The sequence below is a fragment of the Bos grunniens genome, chromosome 19 (assembly GCF_055505025.1).
Source record: "Bos grunniens cultivar Pamir isolate PY7600 chromosome 19, Bosgru_T2T1.0, whole genome shotgun sequence".
NCBI classification, from domain to species: Eukaryota; Metazoa; Chordata; class Mammalia; order Artiodactyla; family Bovidae; genus Bos; species Bos grunniens.
The window spans coordinates 38,231,488-38,245,127 of NC_141183.1; the positions used below are offsets into that span (position 1 = coordinate 38,231,488).

The 13,640-nt window shown below is 47.0% G+C and overlaps 1 protein-coding gene across 11 annotated transcripts; it reads left to right on the top strand.

Annotated features, from left to right (window-relative positions):
* The first annotated feature begins 329 nt into the window (after positions 1 to 329).
* XAF1 (XIAP associated factor 1) lies at positions 330 to 13,640 on the top strand. Of its 11 annotated transcripts, XM_086359534.1 has the most exons (9): positions 709 to 757; positions 2,064 to 2,209; positions 2,810 to 2,945; positions 3,712 to 3,768; positions 4,132 to 4,327; positions 6,513 to 6,598; positions 9,832 to 10,173; positions 13,262 to 13,329; positions 13,482 to 13,640. In XM_086359534.1, exons 3-8 carry the CDS (start codon positions 2,862 to 2,864, stop codon positions 13,304 to 13,306), a joined length of 810 nt encoding a protein of 269 aa, XP_086215660.1. In that variant the 5' UTR covers positions 709 to 757; positions 2,064 to 2,209; positions 2,810 to 2,861; the 3' UTR covers positions 13,307 to 13,329; positions 13,482 to 13,640. The 11 variants fall into 11 exon arrangements, with proteins under 11 accessions (XP_086215665.1, XP_086215664.1, XP_086215659.1 ...); XM_086359533.1 differs by lacking the exons at positions 709 to 757; positions 2,064 to 2,209 and adding an exon at positions 446 to 591; XM_086359530.1 differs by lacking the exon at positions 13,262 to 13,329.

A 13,640-nucleotide genomic window follows, 5' to 3' on the forward strand; every position in this document is an offset into this window, starting at 1 on the left:
AAGCCTGATTCTGCTTCCTGTTGGCTGGCAATGTGTGCAAGTTACATCAGCCCTCAGCGCAGCAGTTTCTGTGTCTGAAGACTTCCCCATTCGCCTGCCCCCTTGTTAGCATTACAGCTTAATTACAGTTACAGTTTAATGTTGTTATTTACAAGTGAGGACAGAGTTGAACAGGGGGAATAGGTGAGTGCCCTAGGTCACCAGGCTGCTACAGATGTGGCTCCAAAGCCTGCAGTCCCCACCCTGCAGCCCCAGTTCCTCCTGCCCCTGACCCGGACCAGAGTAGAATACAGGAAGTCAGGAGCCATTCTCAAGGAGGAGCGGCCTTCAAGTTCAAGTTCAACATGGCCAACCAGCTCTCTCCTACAGAGGAAGGATCAGTGAGAGGACCAGGAGGGACGAGGAGGTCAGTGTTTTGTGGAAGAGGATGGAGTGACCTGGATGCAGTGAGGCCAGCCTGGGGGAGGGGAGGGGCTGCTGCCCAGGGCGGCCTGGCCTCTGGCTCCCACCCAAGGGGTTGCAGCAACAGCCGGCGGCAGCACAGGCTGAGGGAGGAGGCAGGGACCGGGCTTCCTGGATGTCCAGTCACAGGTACTGTGCAGCAGCCCTGGGCTGAGGAATCTGAAAACCCCTCCCTTCCTAGGCTGTGGGCCCTTCACTTTCAGTTTCGTTTCTCTGCCTGCAAGAACTGAAACTTGAAACAGAAAGATTCCGGAGATCAGAACATGGAGGGAGCCTTGCAGGTGTGCAGGAACTGGTAAGAAGTCGCTTTCCCTGGTGGCCGACCTGAGGCTGGCTGGTGAGAGGGGCAGACAGGATAAGTCTGTTTCTAAAGTGAAGAGGAAAGGGTCTGTGTGCCCAGGAAGGCCAGGGTGGGCCCCTGAGATAGGAAGGTGTAAACTCAGGAGATATCAGTGAGAGAGGCTCAGGGTTGGCAGATATCCCTGAACCCCGCCCCACCCCCGCCTCCAGGTACTGAAGACTTTCTGGGACAGTTCTACAGCCAGACAGCCAGGCTAACCATCCCTGCTGGGCTACTCCTATTTTTCAGACCTCGGGTCCTAATTTGTATGCTCTTCATACCAGTCTTTGAAAGAAAGAGGCTCCCGCAGATTGTCTGAGACCATGCCCACCCCCACCTTTAGAGGGACCTGTGGGGCAGGGTGAGGGGATAGAACAAAGCTCCCAGACCACACCTCTAAATCATGGGGACCCAACCCCTTGAGGCACCTTACTCTCGAAGCTCCCTACCTGTGACAGGAACCAGGGGGATCGCTCCCCAAGGTCTTTCTCCAGCCAGACCCTCCTGGCTCTCTGGCGTTTGCACGAGCTCAGGAAAAAAAGCTGAGGTGCCAGGCCAGGCAGAGGGGTAAGAATAGCGGAAGGGAGACTTTCCTGGTGGTCCAGTGATTAAGAGTCCATGCTTCCCCAAGTAGAAAGGTTTTGTAAACATATATATAAGTAATATAATATATATTATATATCATTTATATAATTATATTTGTTCTATATTTATAAATAAATATATAATTGTATTTCTATTTATTATATATAATATTAAGTATAATTTATATGTATTAGATATGTATAATATATGTATTACTATAATATAGTATATATAGTATATAGGGTATATATGTATTAGAAAACTTACAAGTTTTTGCCCAACTAAAATATGACATTTTGATTCCACTTGCTTGACTTTGTATAAATAGAATGCTATTTCTAATTTTTAAAAATAGATAAGCAACAAAGGTTTACTGTACAGCACAGGGAACTATAGCCAATATCTTGTAATAACCTATAATGGAAAATAATCTGAAAAATAAGATATATATAGGGTTTCCTTGGTGTCTCAGACAGTAAAGAATCTGCCTGGCAATGCAGAAGACACGGGTTCGATCCCTGAGTCGAGAAGATCCCCTGAGAAGGGAATGGCAACCCACTCCAATATTCTTGCCTGAGGAATCCCATGGGCAGAGGAACCTGGGGGGCTACTGTCCATGGGGTCCCAAAGAGTCAGACACAACTGAGCAACTAAACCTCAGTCTTCCACATTGCAGGCAGATTCTGTACCATCTGAGCCACCAGGGAAGCCTGGGTTAGAAGTCAAAGACACAGTCATACGCCTTTGAGACAAAGGATCATAAATCAGAATGACATGCTGACATTTTACAAAAAGTTCACCAAGGATACCTGCCTAGTCCAGGTGAGCACGCACAGAGAGTACTGAGTGAGCAGTGAGTCACTGTGACTGAGCACAGAGCTGAGAAAGAACACTATTCTTTTCATTTACATTTCTGGCATCAGAAGAAAGAAAAAAAGAAACAGTTGAGCAGGCTCTTCCATCTATGAGGGGCTCTGGTTAATGTGTAGTACAGATGCACAATGCACATGAGGGAGGGAGGAGCCCCAAACACACACACAGAGTTTTATCTTTAATTTGTTCTTGTCCTGCCTTAAAATATAAATTTTATTTCATCAGTCACAATCAAGACAATGAAACTATTCATTACCTCCCAAAGGTTTCTCTTGTTCCTTTGTAATCGCTCACTCCTGCTCCTTCTTACCCACCGTGCTCACCCTGGGCAACATAAGAGCTTTACAGAGCATCCTTACCATTACGTCATGATTCAGCATTGTTCTGATTTGAGATCAACATGGGGAAGGCGAGTCAGGTGGTCTCATCATCATATTTTCAGTGCTTGAGGCCTTGAAAGATCTTCATCCAGGAGCCTCATGTATAAAATACGGCTCCATGCTTTATACCATGAAATAAACCTGGTTTTCCTCCCTTTTGATCCTGCAGCAAAAGAAGGGTGGCCTCCAACCACCTGGGCCTCCATGAGGCCCACTGCTTGATGTACCTGGTCCTCTGCCCAGAATGCAAGGAACCCGTCCTGCAGCATGAGATGGAAGAACACTGCCAGGGCGGGCACCAGCAGGTGGGGAGGCAGATTGGGGGACGGAGGTGGAGGGGCAGGGTCCTCTCTGCGGCCCATCTCATGGCTGCCTACCATGGGCAAGTTGCTCAGCCCCCGCGCCTAGCCCCCTACGCAAAGAGGAAAGGGTAGATAATCCTGCCCTCCCTGTACGGCCACTTGGACTTCCCTGGTGGCTCAGACAGTAAAGAATCTGCCTGCAAAGCAGGAGACCTGGGTTCCATCCCTGGGTCGGGAAGATTCAAGGGAATGGCAACTCACTCCAGTATTCTGGCCTGGAAATTCCCATGGACAGAGGAGCCTGGTGTATTACAGTCCATGGGGTCGCAAAGAGTCAGACACGACTGAGCTACTACACTTCTTTCCTGTACTGCATTGAGTAGACCCCGGTTTCCCATTCCCAATCCTTTCCCTACAGGCATATGAGGTTGGCCAAGACTAGGGGTCCCTGTTTTGGGGAAAGTAAAATGTTCGTTTGAGATGTGTCAAGAGGAGAAACAGGAAAGGGGCGCTTGGAAGGCAGTCACGGCCAAGGTTGGTCAAAGGCCAACCTTTCTCTCCAGCTGTTTCTGGAGCTCCTCAAGCTCAGGCGTCCATCTCAGCTCAGAGGGTCCCACGAATGCGTCCCTGAGCTCAGAGTTGGTGCTGCAGGCAGATGAGGGTGCCTGATTCCAGATGAGGGTGCCTGATTCCTGCCCCCAGGTGCTCACAGACCCATCCCTGACACACAGAGCCAGGGTGGGACTTGAGCACCTCCCTCCGCATTTAGGTGGGATGCGCCATGTGTCAGCAGAGCGTGCCGAAGCACTCGCTGGAGAGTCACGAGGTGAGGGGCAGGTGTGATTTCTTCTGCCAAGCCCAGGAGGAGGGGAGGGGGCGGGTCATAAAGCTCTCCCCTCCCGCCCCCAGCTCTCTCTTCTCTCCCAAGCAGGCCTGGAACTAGCTTATCCCAGTGACACAGGGCCCCCTGCCCCTGCCCCTCTTGCCAAGGTCCAAGAGAGCTCATGTTCCCCTCGCAAGGAGAGGCCCCCCCCTCCCACAACCTCCTCCCACCCCCCACCCCCTAGTCTTTCCCACCTGCTTTCTCTTACTGGCTTCAGTCCCCCTCAAGGAAATAAGCTCCTAGCCCCAAGGCAACTGCAGTCACTGCAGGCCAGTGACTATGCCCGTCCCGCCGGCCTCCCCGCAGGCTCAGGAATGCCAGGAGCGCCCGGTTGAGTGCCAGTTCTGCCAGCTGGCCGTGCGCCTGAACAAGGTGGACCTCCATGAACACCACTGCGGCCAGCAGACGGAGCTCTGCCCAGACTGTGGCCAGCACGTCATGCTCCGCGTGCTGGCCCGGCACAGAGAAGAGTGTCGGTGTGAGCAGCTCTGGCTCCAGAAAGGTGAGCATCGTGAGCTCTCAGCAGGACGGGTGACGAGGGTGCTGACAGATGCGTGTGTCTCTAAGTCACCTGGCTAGTCTAGTTCCAGAGTGGCCTTCCTGTGCACCCGCTGTGTCTTGAAATGACTGGTCCAGAGAAAAGCAAATATCATAATGCATAAATGCATAAATATGGAATCTAAAAAATAGTACTAATGAACCTATTTACAGAGAAGGGAGACTCCGGTATAGAGTCAGACTGGTGGACGCAGCAGGGGAAGGACAGCGTAGGACAAACTGAGAAAGTAGCATCAACATATAGACACTGTGTTCGTGTGTGCTAAGTCGCTTCGGTCGTGTCCGACTCTTTGCGACCCCATGGACTGTAGCCCACCAGACTCCTCTGTCCATAGGATTCTCCAAGCAAGAATACTGGAGTGGGTTGCCATGCCCTCCGCTCCAGGGGATCTTCCTGACCCAGGATCGAACCCACGTCTCTTACGTCTCCTGACTTGGCAGGCAGGTTCTTTACCACAAGGACCACCTGGGAAGCCCCATGTATACACTAAGGGAAGTCGCTCAGTCGTGCCCGACTCTTTGCGACCCCATGGGCTGTAGCACACCAGGCTCCTCCGTTCATGGCATTTTCCAGGCAAGAGTACTGGAGTGGGTTGTCATTTCCTTCTCCAGGGGATCTTCCTGACCCAGGGATCTAACCTGGGTCTCCCACATTGCAGGCAGACGCTTTTACCATCTGAGCCACCTTAACATCCTCATATATACACGACCAAGTGTAAAATAGATAACTATAAGGAAGCTGCCCAGCCTGGTGCTCTGTGACAACCTAGAGGGTTGGAATGGGGTGTGGAGGGAGGTTCAAGAAGGAGGGGATGAACATATAATTATGGCTGATTTGAGTTGTTGTGCGGCAGAGGCCAACACAATATTGTAAAGCAATTTTCTTCCAATAAAAAGAATTTTTTTTAATTTATAAAAATAAATGACTGATTCAGGGAGCCAAGAAGCCAGGGGTTGGGGACCTGGGAGCTACACAGATGAGTGCAGAGGCAATGGGGCCCTACCAGATGGGAGGCTTCCTTTGAACTCCTCCAGCATGACTCCAGACTGGCAGAGACCTACCTGAATCCTTGTAGAGATGAGAAAGCTATGCAGAGTGAAACAGGGGCTTGCTAGAGGCAGAAACCAGACAGGATCCCCAAGTTCCCTGACACAAAATCAGGAACTTTCCCAAAGGATCCAGATGTAGCCCCTGACCTTTGGGCCTGCGTGTTGGCCACCTGGTGCCACAGCATCCTCTCTTTACCCAGTTACCTCTTCAGGAAGTGTGTTTACAGAGAACACGAGCCAAACACATCCTCTCACTGGTTGTTTTAGTAACAACAGTAGCATGGGGACAGAGCCGAAAATCCCCTAGGCGGTAAGTCTCTCTGGGTAAAAGATTTTATCAAAATCAGCAAATGAAAAACTGGGGTGCTTAAGATTCAAGTACATTCCCAGCAGGCCTGGGTTTCAACATAGCCAACAAACAACTCTTCAGCACAACTTTGTCAACACAACACAACTTGAACAAGATAGCACAACTTCAACAAGACTGCACAGCTTCAACAACACAACACAACTTCATCAACACAACTTCAACAAGACAGCACTACTGCAACAAGACAATACAACTTCATCAACACAACTTCGACAACACAACTTCAACAAGACTGCACAGCTTCAACAACAGCACAACTTCAACAAGACAATGCAACTTCATCAACACAACACAACTTCAACAAGACAGCACAACACAGCTTCAACACAATCAACAAAGATGTGTGCAGTTAACTCCTCATCTGATCACAGAGCTCGGAAATGGCTAAACTGAAAGAGCAGTCAGGTTGAACAGGACTGGCATCTGTGGTAACAACTCCTTCCATCTCCTTGGAAACCAGTCCTGCTCCAGGAAAACGTCTTTTCATCAGGGCTGTGTGCTGCCCCAAGGGCACTTTTACAATTTAATGGAAATAATGTGGGTGAGTCCTGTTGTGGGTGGTCCATGTGGCCAAGGACCCTGGCAGTGCAGGACACTCATGGCAGCCTCGGGTCAAGGCATCCTCAGGACTGCAGGCCACGTAGTGGGGCAGCCGGGCTGGCCATTGTCAAAGGCAATCATTTGTGCTGTTGCTTCTGTGCTTTTTCAGGGAAGAGCATTCCAGTTCCTGAAAGCACCATCTGCTGTCATTATTGCAACCAAATGATTCCAGGAAATAAGTATTTCCACCATCTGGTGAGTAGAAATTTGTCATTGTCTAATGATGCCAATGGAGAAGGCAATGGCACCCCACCCCAGTACTCTTGCCTGGAAAATCCCATGGACGGAGGATCCTGGTGCGCTGCAGTCCATGGGATCGCTAGGAGTCAGACACGACTGAGCGACTTCACTTTCACTTTTCACTTTCACGCATTGGAGAAGCAAATGGCAACCCACTCCAGTGTTCTTGCCTGGAGAATCCCAGGGACAGGGGAGCCTGTGGGCTGCCATCTATGGGGTTGCACAGAGTCGGACACGACTGACCTGACTTAGCAGCAGCAATGATGCCAATAGCCAGTTCATATTGCAAAAAAATATGATATGAACAGTAGATTCTTTCTGTAATTCATTCATTTTATTTATTTACTTATTGGGCGCACTGGATCTTCATCGTAGCCTTCGTCCCAGGCTTCTAATTGCTGTGACATCTCTTGTTGCCTTACACGGGCTCTAGATGCATGGGCTTCAGTAGCTGTGGCGCCCAGGCTTAGTTGCTCCATGGCATGTGGGGTCTTCCTGGACCAGGGATTGAACCTGTGTCCTCTGCATTGGCAGGTGGATTCTTAAGCACTGGACCACCTGGGAAGTCTTGAATGGTAGATTCTGGGTCCAGTTTTACACAGCATGAATATTAAGAGGTTCCCATATTTCGTTTTGCTTTGTTCAAAAAAGGACATCGTGAACTGCTTTAGGCTTATTTAGCACACGTAATTGGATTCCAATTATGCCAGCCCTTCAAGGAGCCTCCCTGACCAATCCAGCTATCACTGATCACCTCTGAGGACCTGAAAATTACAATTTAGGCCTAAATAGGCTCTGCTTTATTATTTTCTATCCCATGTCCCTGGTGGATCAGATGGCAAAGAATCCACCTGCAATGCGGGAGACCTGGATTTGATCCCTGAGTTGGGAAGATCCCCTGGAGGAGGGCATGGCAACCCACTCCAGTATTTTTGCCTGGAGAATCCCCATGGACAGAGGAGCCTGGTTGTATAGAGTTGCAAAGAGTCAGACACGAATGAGCAACTAAGCAGAGCACAGCATATCCCGTATGGAAGTCTTCTCTATTAGGCTGTGAGCTTCCTCCAAAAAGTTAATAACTTTCTCCATCTTCCCACAATGAAGCTGATATCAGGGCTGTGTACCAAAAGGAGGACTCTGAAAGGATGTAATGATGTGATGGATTGATTGACTGCTTTTGACAGGGAAAATTTACAGACTTCTCCCTCCATCACTCTAAGCACCTTGGGAACAGGCCAAGCTGTTCCCCTCTTCTACAGGATGGAGCATTTTCTTTGGGGGAATCTCCCCAAAGGATCTCTCCAAAGAACTCACTTCCTTCTTCCTGGATGGCAAACTGTTTGTCCTTTCTTTACCCTTCAATCCAGAGAACAATGCATATCAGAACTAAAGAAATCCTAGAGATGATCTAGGTCTTTTTGTTCATCAGGGACCATACATATAAAATTTACTATTGGTGACATTTAGAGCATTTTAATATGAATACTTGACTTAAAATCTAAATTACATTCCCTACCCTCCACAAAAACAATATATGGATTTGAAAACATGTTGATTGATTCTCTATTTCCACCTTTTAGGTATTAATGAATGCTGTGGAACTTAGTTTCACCTGGTTTTCTACTATTCCTCTTTAGTCATTATTATTACTGTCACTTTATTCAATTCATGCCTGCTTGGATATACTCATACGTTTACCTTTCTCTTTGCTGATGTTCTTTCTTTTTAAAATATTTTACGGATTTATTTTGGCTGCATTGGGTCTTAGTTGCGGCGTGTGGAATCTTTACTGCAGTGTGAGGGCTTCTCTCTAGTTGTGGCACGTGGGCTGCAGAGCGTATGAGCTCAGTAGTTGAAGTGCACTGTGGCATGTGGGATCTTAGCTCCCTGATCAGGGATCAAACTCGAGTCCCCTGCATTGCAAGGCAGATTCTTACACTGTACCACCAGGGAAGTAACGAATCCCAAGCTTTCCTTCTGGGCAAGATTTCTGTCATCCTGAAATACATGTCTAGGTATCTTTAGTTATCTGCACAGTTACTTCCTTTATTCTGCATCCTTGAATGTTAATTGGATTTCAAATTCTACATTAACCTTTATTTTCTTTTAGCATTTTGAAGCATTTTCACCATCTCCCCACCTCTTCGATTGCTGTTGATAAATCTGCTCTCAGTGTAGCTGCTTGTTCTTTGCCAATAACCATTTTCTTTGTTGGATTTCAAGATCCTCTTTGCTTTGGATCTTCTGTGGTTTCACTGCAATGTATCCAAGAGAAGATTTATTTTTATTCATCCTGCTTAGGACAATTGGCTCAGATGTGTTTGTTTGTTTGTTTCCTCTCTCTCTTCTTCAGAATTTATCACCTCATGATCAATTTCTAGTCCAAGGTAGACAAGCTTTGTCATTTTTTCGTGACCCCATGGACTATACAGTCCATGGAATCTTCCAGGCCAGAATACTGGAGTGGGTAGCCATTCCCTTCTCCAGGGGATCTTCCCGACCCAGGGATCGAACTCAGATCTCCCACATTGCAGGCCAATTCTTTACTAGCTGAGACACAAGGAAAGCCCAAGAATATTGGAGTGGGTAGCCTATCCCTTCTCCAGTGGATCTTCCCAACCCAGCAATGGAACATGGGTCTCCTGCATTGCAGGCGGATTCTTCACCAGCTGAGCTACCAGAGAAGCCCCTTAGGGCAATAGGCTCATATGTGTTTGCTTTTTTCCCCTCTCTCTCTCTTCTTCAGAATTTATCACCTCATGCTCAATTTCTAGTCCAAGGTAGACAAGCTTTGTTGTCATTTCCCTTTTCCAGTTAGTCAATTTTTGTCTCTCAGCCACCGTAGTTCAGACTTCAAGTTTCCCAGCTTCGTGCAGGGAAAGGGGACTCTTCCAATTTCACACATCATGTGGATGGGACTTTTCTCTCATCCAAGCTCTTAGTCATGAGACTGACCCCACAATCTCCTCCTAAAGGGTTACCTCATGTGCTTAACAGGTACGTCTTCTTTCCCGGAACATGAGTTTGCTTGCTTCCTTGCAAAGTCAGCTCAGTGAACGTTTGTCATATTATATCCAGCATTTCTAAAGAGTTTGGAGTGGAAATTTTTCAGGTTAGCTCGCCTATTGTATTGTCCACCATTAAAGCTGAGGTCATTTTTAAATTTGATGCTTGACTCACCCTTGCAGGATAGATGCCGTCGAGTCTCAGGTGCTGTGACACCTTCTACAGTGGGGAAACCAGAAATTCCTCCTTCATCCCCTTTGAGTTGGGCTGCTGAAGACCAGACTTCCAAGGCAGAGAAAGATGTCCGTCCAAAGCTGAAAAATAGACACAGAGCTCCCTTTCTTTCTGAAAAGTCAACAAGGCAAGCGCCACGAGGAACAAACAAAACCACGAATCTGTCTTTGAAGTCCAATGGCAAGCTCAGAGCCTCCTCTCCTGTAGAAGATGAGACAGCCTATGACATTCTGAGGAGATGTTCTCAGTGTGATATCCTACTTCCCCTGCCAACCCTAAACCACCACCAGGTACCCAGCCTCTGTTCCTTCCATATCCAGCTATGAGCCATCAGGACAGTGTTTAAAGAAATGCAAGTCCTGCGAGATGTCCTCAGACAACACTATCTCCCCTTTCTCTGTGTGTCCAGATCTACTCTCACTTATCTCCTGTGTATATATGTTCATCACCTCCCATTTCTAACGGCAGAGCCAGTCTCTCATCTCTATCTCCAGTTCCCAGCCTAGTTACTGACCACAGCAAATGCCCCCAAACCTTGGAGCAAACAAATGAATAGAAGGCATCCAGTCTAGCTCTCTCATGGCGTAGATAAGGCAACTGCAGTCCAGAGATCAGAGCCTTGGTCAAGATCCTAAGTCAGTTGGTATCTTGCCTCCAGCAGATTAAGGTTTACCTCCAGTAGCTCAGGATTTGCAGCCTCAATAACCTGATTTTTCACATCCTAGATTACTTTCCAATAAAGAAGAATTAGCATTAGGGGTAGTTAACCATTATGCACCAGTTACAATGCAAAGCGGGGCTTCCCCAGTGGTTCAGCTGGTAAAGAACCTGCCTGCCAATGCAGGAGATGCAAGAGCCATGGGTTTGATCCCTCAGTCGGGAAGATCCCCTGGAGAAGGAAATGGTCACCTGCTCCAGTATTCTTGCCTGGAAAATTCCATGGACCGGGGAGCCTGAGGGGCTACAGTCCATGGGGTGGCAAAGCTCTTTACAAATGGTTAATCATTATAAACGTCAGGAAGGTATTTTACCCCTATCTTATAGATAAGGAAACTAAACAGAAAGGTCAAATGGCTTCCCCAGGATTTCACAATTAGAGAGTGGCAGAATCCAGCCAGGTATACATGTGGATATAGTTCCAGAGCTTATGCTCTCAAGCCCCATAAAGGATGTCTCACTTTAAAATACTTTCATTATTTGATGTTTTTCAAAATACAAAAGTTATTGTTGTTGTTCAGTAGCTAAATCGTGTCCAGCTCGTTGCAACCCCTTGAAAAGCAGCACACCAGGCTCCCCTGTCCTTCACTATCTCCCGGAGTTTGCCAGTACTAAATACTAGATTTGGTTGTAACCATTTGACATGATACCATACAAACAAACATAAAGATACAGCTAATCCCCCCCACACCCATCCCACCTCCCAAGTGCCATGCCATGAAGTGCTAGTGTCAGCCTCCAGGTGGGTGTCCTTCCAAAACGTCACCTCTGTTCACAAAAACCTGACAAGCCTCCATGGGGATTGAACTGGTTTTCTTCCCCCATATATCATCTTCCTAGACTCATGACTCTACCACTTGCCTTTTTTCCTGAATATATGACGCACACCCCTTACAAAGTAGTAGACCTAAATCTTGTTCTAACTTCTTTAAGCATCTCTGTACGCACACAAGCACACAATTTTACCAAGCTGAGTGAATTTCATACTTGCTGAGGGTGTTATTAGTGCCATATTCCCTTGCCTCCTACAACTGAAATTTCCTTTCATACTTCTCTCCATCCTTAATGATAGGCTTGCTGAATTTAGCAAAGAAAAATTCATTACTTGGGACAAAAATAACTACAAAATAATTTCATGGGACATACTCATACTAAGAAAAATCCTCTGTCTCTCTGAAATTAAAATCTAACTGGACAGCCTGTATTTTATCTGGCAACTCTAATATATAACCGCACACACACACACACATTTGGAGTCCAATTGTACACACTACTTGTATAGGATTCATCAATAACCAATAATAAGAAGGGCATCCCTCCAAGTCAAATGATGTTGCCCCTTCCTTTTCTTTTTTAATGTTGTAAGAGTCCATGAGGACTCCCTAGTGGCTCAGATGGTAGAGTCTGCCTGCAATGTGGGAGAGCTGGTTTCAATCCCTGGGTTGGGAAGATCCCCTGGAGAATGGAATGGCAACCCACTCCAGTATTCTTGCCTGGAAAATCCCATGGACAGAGGAGCCTGGCGGGCTACCATCCATGGGGCTGCAAAGGGTTGGGCACGACTGAGCAACTATCACTCACACACACAAGAGTCCATGGGGTGCTGTGTTGTGCTTAGTTGCTCCGTTGCGTCCGACTCTGCAACCCCATGGGTCGTAGCCCGCCAGGTTCCTCTGTCCATGGAGATTCTCCAGGCAAAATACTGGAATGGGTTGCCATTCTCTTCTCCAGGGGATCTTCCGAATCTAGGAACTGAACCCAGGTCTCCCGCATTAGAGGCGGATTCTTTACCATCTGAGCCCCCAGGGAAGCCATAGCGTGGGTATCCTCTAACCTGTTCGTCCACCCTCCTGATGATGACAGTCCTCTATTAAACATTGTCCCAAACCTCCCATAGACCCCTCCTAGTTCACTGGCCTCCCTTTTCTTCTCTTTTTCTTTTCTTTTTTAAATTTTTATTGGAGTACAGTTGCCTTACAATATTGTGTTAATTTCTGCTGTACAGCAAAGTGAATCAATTATGCAGATACATATGTTTACTTTTTTTGAGGTTCTTTTCCTATATAGGTCATTACAGACTATTGAGTAGAGTTCTCTGTGCTATACAGTAAGTTATCATTAGTCATCTCTTTTATACATTGTTGTTGTTTTTTAGTCACTAAAAAAAAAATGTGGAAGTGTTAGTCACTCATTTGTGTCCAACTCAGAGACCCCGTGGACTGTAGCCCACCAGGCTCCTCTGTCCATGGGATTCTCCAGGCAAGAATACTGGAGTGGGTTGCTATCTCCTTCTCCAGGGGATCTTTCCAATCAGGATCGAACCCGTGTCTCGTGCATTGCAGGCAGATTCTTTACCACTGAACCACCTGGGAAGCCCCCTTTTATCCATAGTAGTGTATATATGTCATTCCCAGTCTCTTAATTCATCCTACCCTCCTCTCCCCCCACCCCAACCCCACTTGGTATCCATAAATTTGTTCTCTACATCGGGGTCTCTATTTTTGCTTTGCAAATACGTTCATCTCTATCTATGACTTTTCTGTCATCTACAGCTCAAGGTCCCTGCTCCAGAAACTGGGGATAGGTTTAACCAGCGATATCCCAGGAACTAACACTTCCCACTTTATACACCTTCAACTTTTTAAATATCCATTTCTTTAGGAGAAATGCCGGCGGTTAGCTTCATCAAAAGGAAAACAAGTGTGAAGTTCCAGCTAGCTTTGGGAAAGGTACAACAGATTTTGAAGATTTTGTTTTTACACTGGTTTTTCTGCTTGCTTTCTGTGCCAGTCTGTATTTGAGGAAAGACGTTTTATTCACTGGGTGTCTTTCTTGTTGAAGAAAAGGTTTGGATTTTAACTATTTTCCTCCTTTTGAACAGAGATGTTGGTTTTCCCAAGAGCTACAGCTAAATCAGGAGGAAAAGAGAACGCCAACTCTTCTGCCTGAGAATTCTGATCAAGCATCTAGGCCCAACCCAGCCTGGACACCTTGGGAAATCCAGCTTTCTCTCTGAAGAATAAAAAAGATCTTCCTGAAA

Coding starts and splice junctions, on each gene's coding strand:
- XAF1 (XM_086359539.1), top strand. CDS start 345: ATGGCCAACCAGCTCTCTCCTACAGAGGAAGGATCAGTGAGAGGACCA. Junction 407..2,809: donor GGACCAGGAGGGACGAGGAG/GTCAGTGTTTTG, acceptor TTGATCCTGCAG/CAAAAGAAGGGTGGCCTCCA. Junction 3,769..4,131: donor ACTCGCTGGAGAGTCACGAG/GTGAGGGGCAGG, acceptor GCCTCCCCGCAG/GCTCAGGAATGCCAGGAGCG.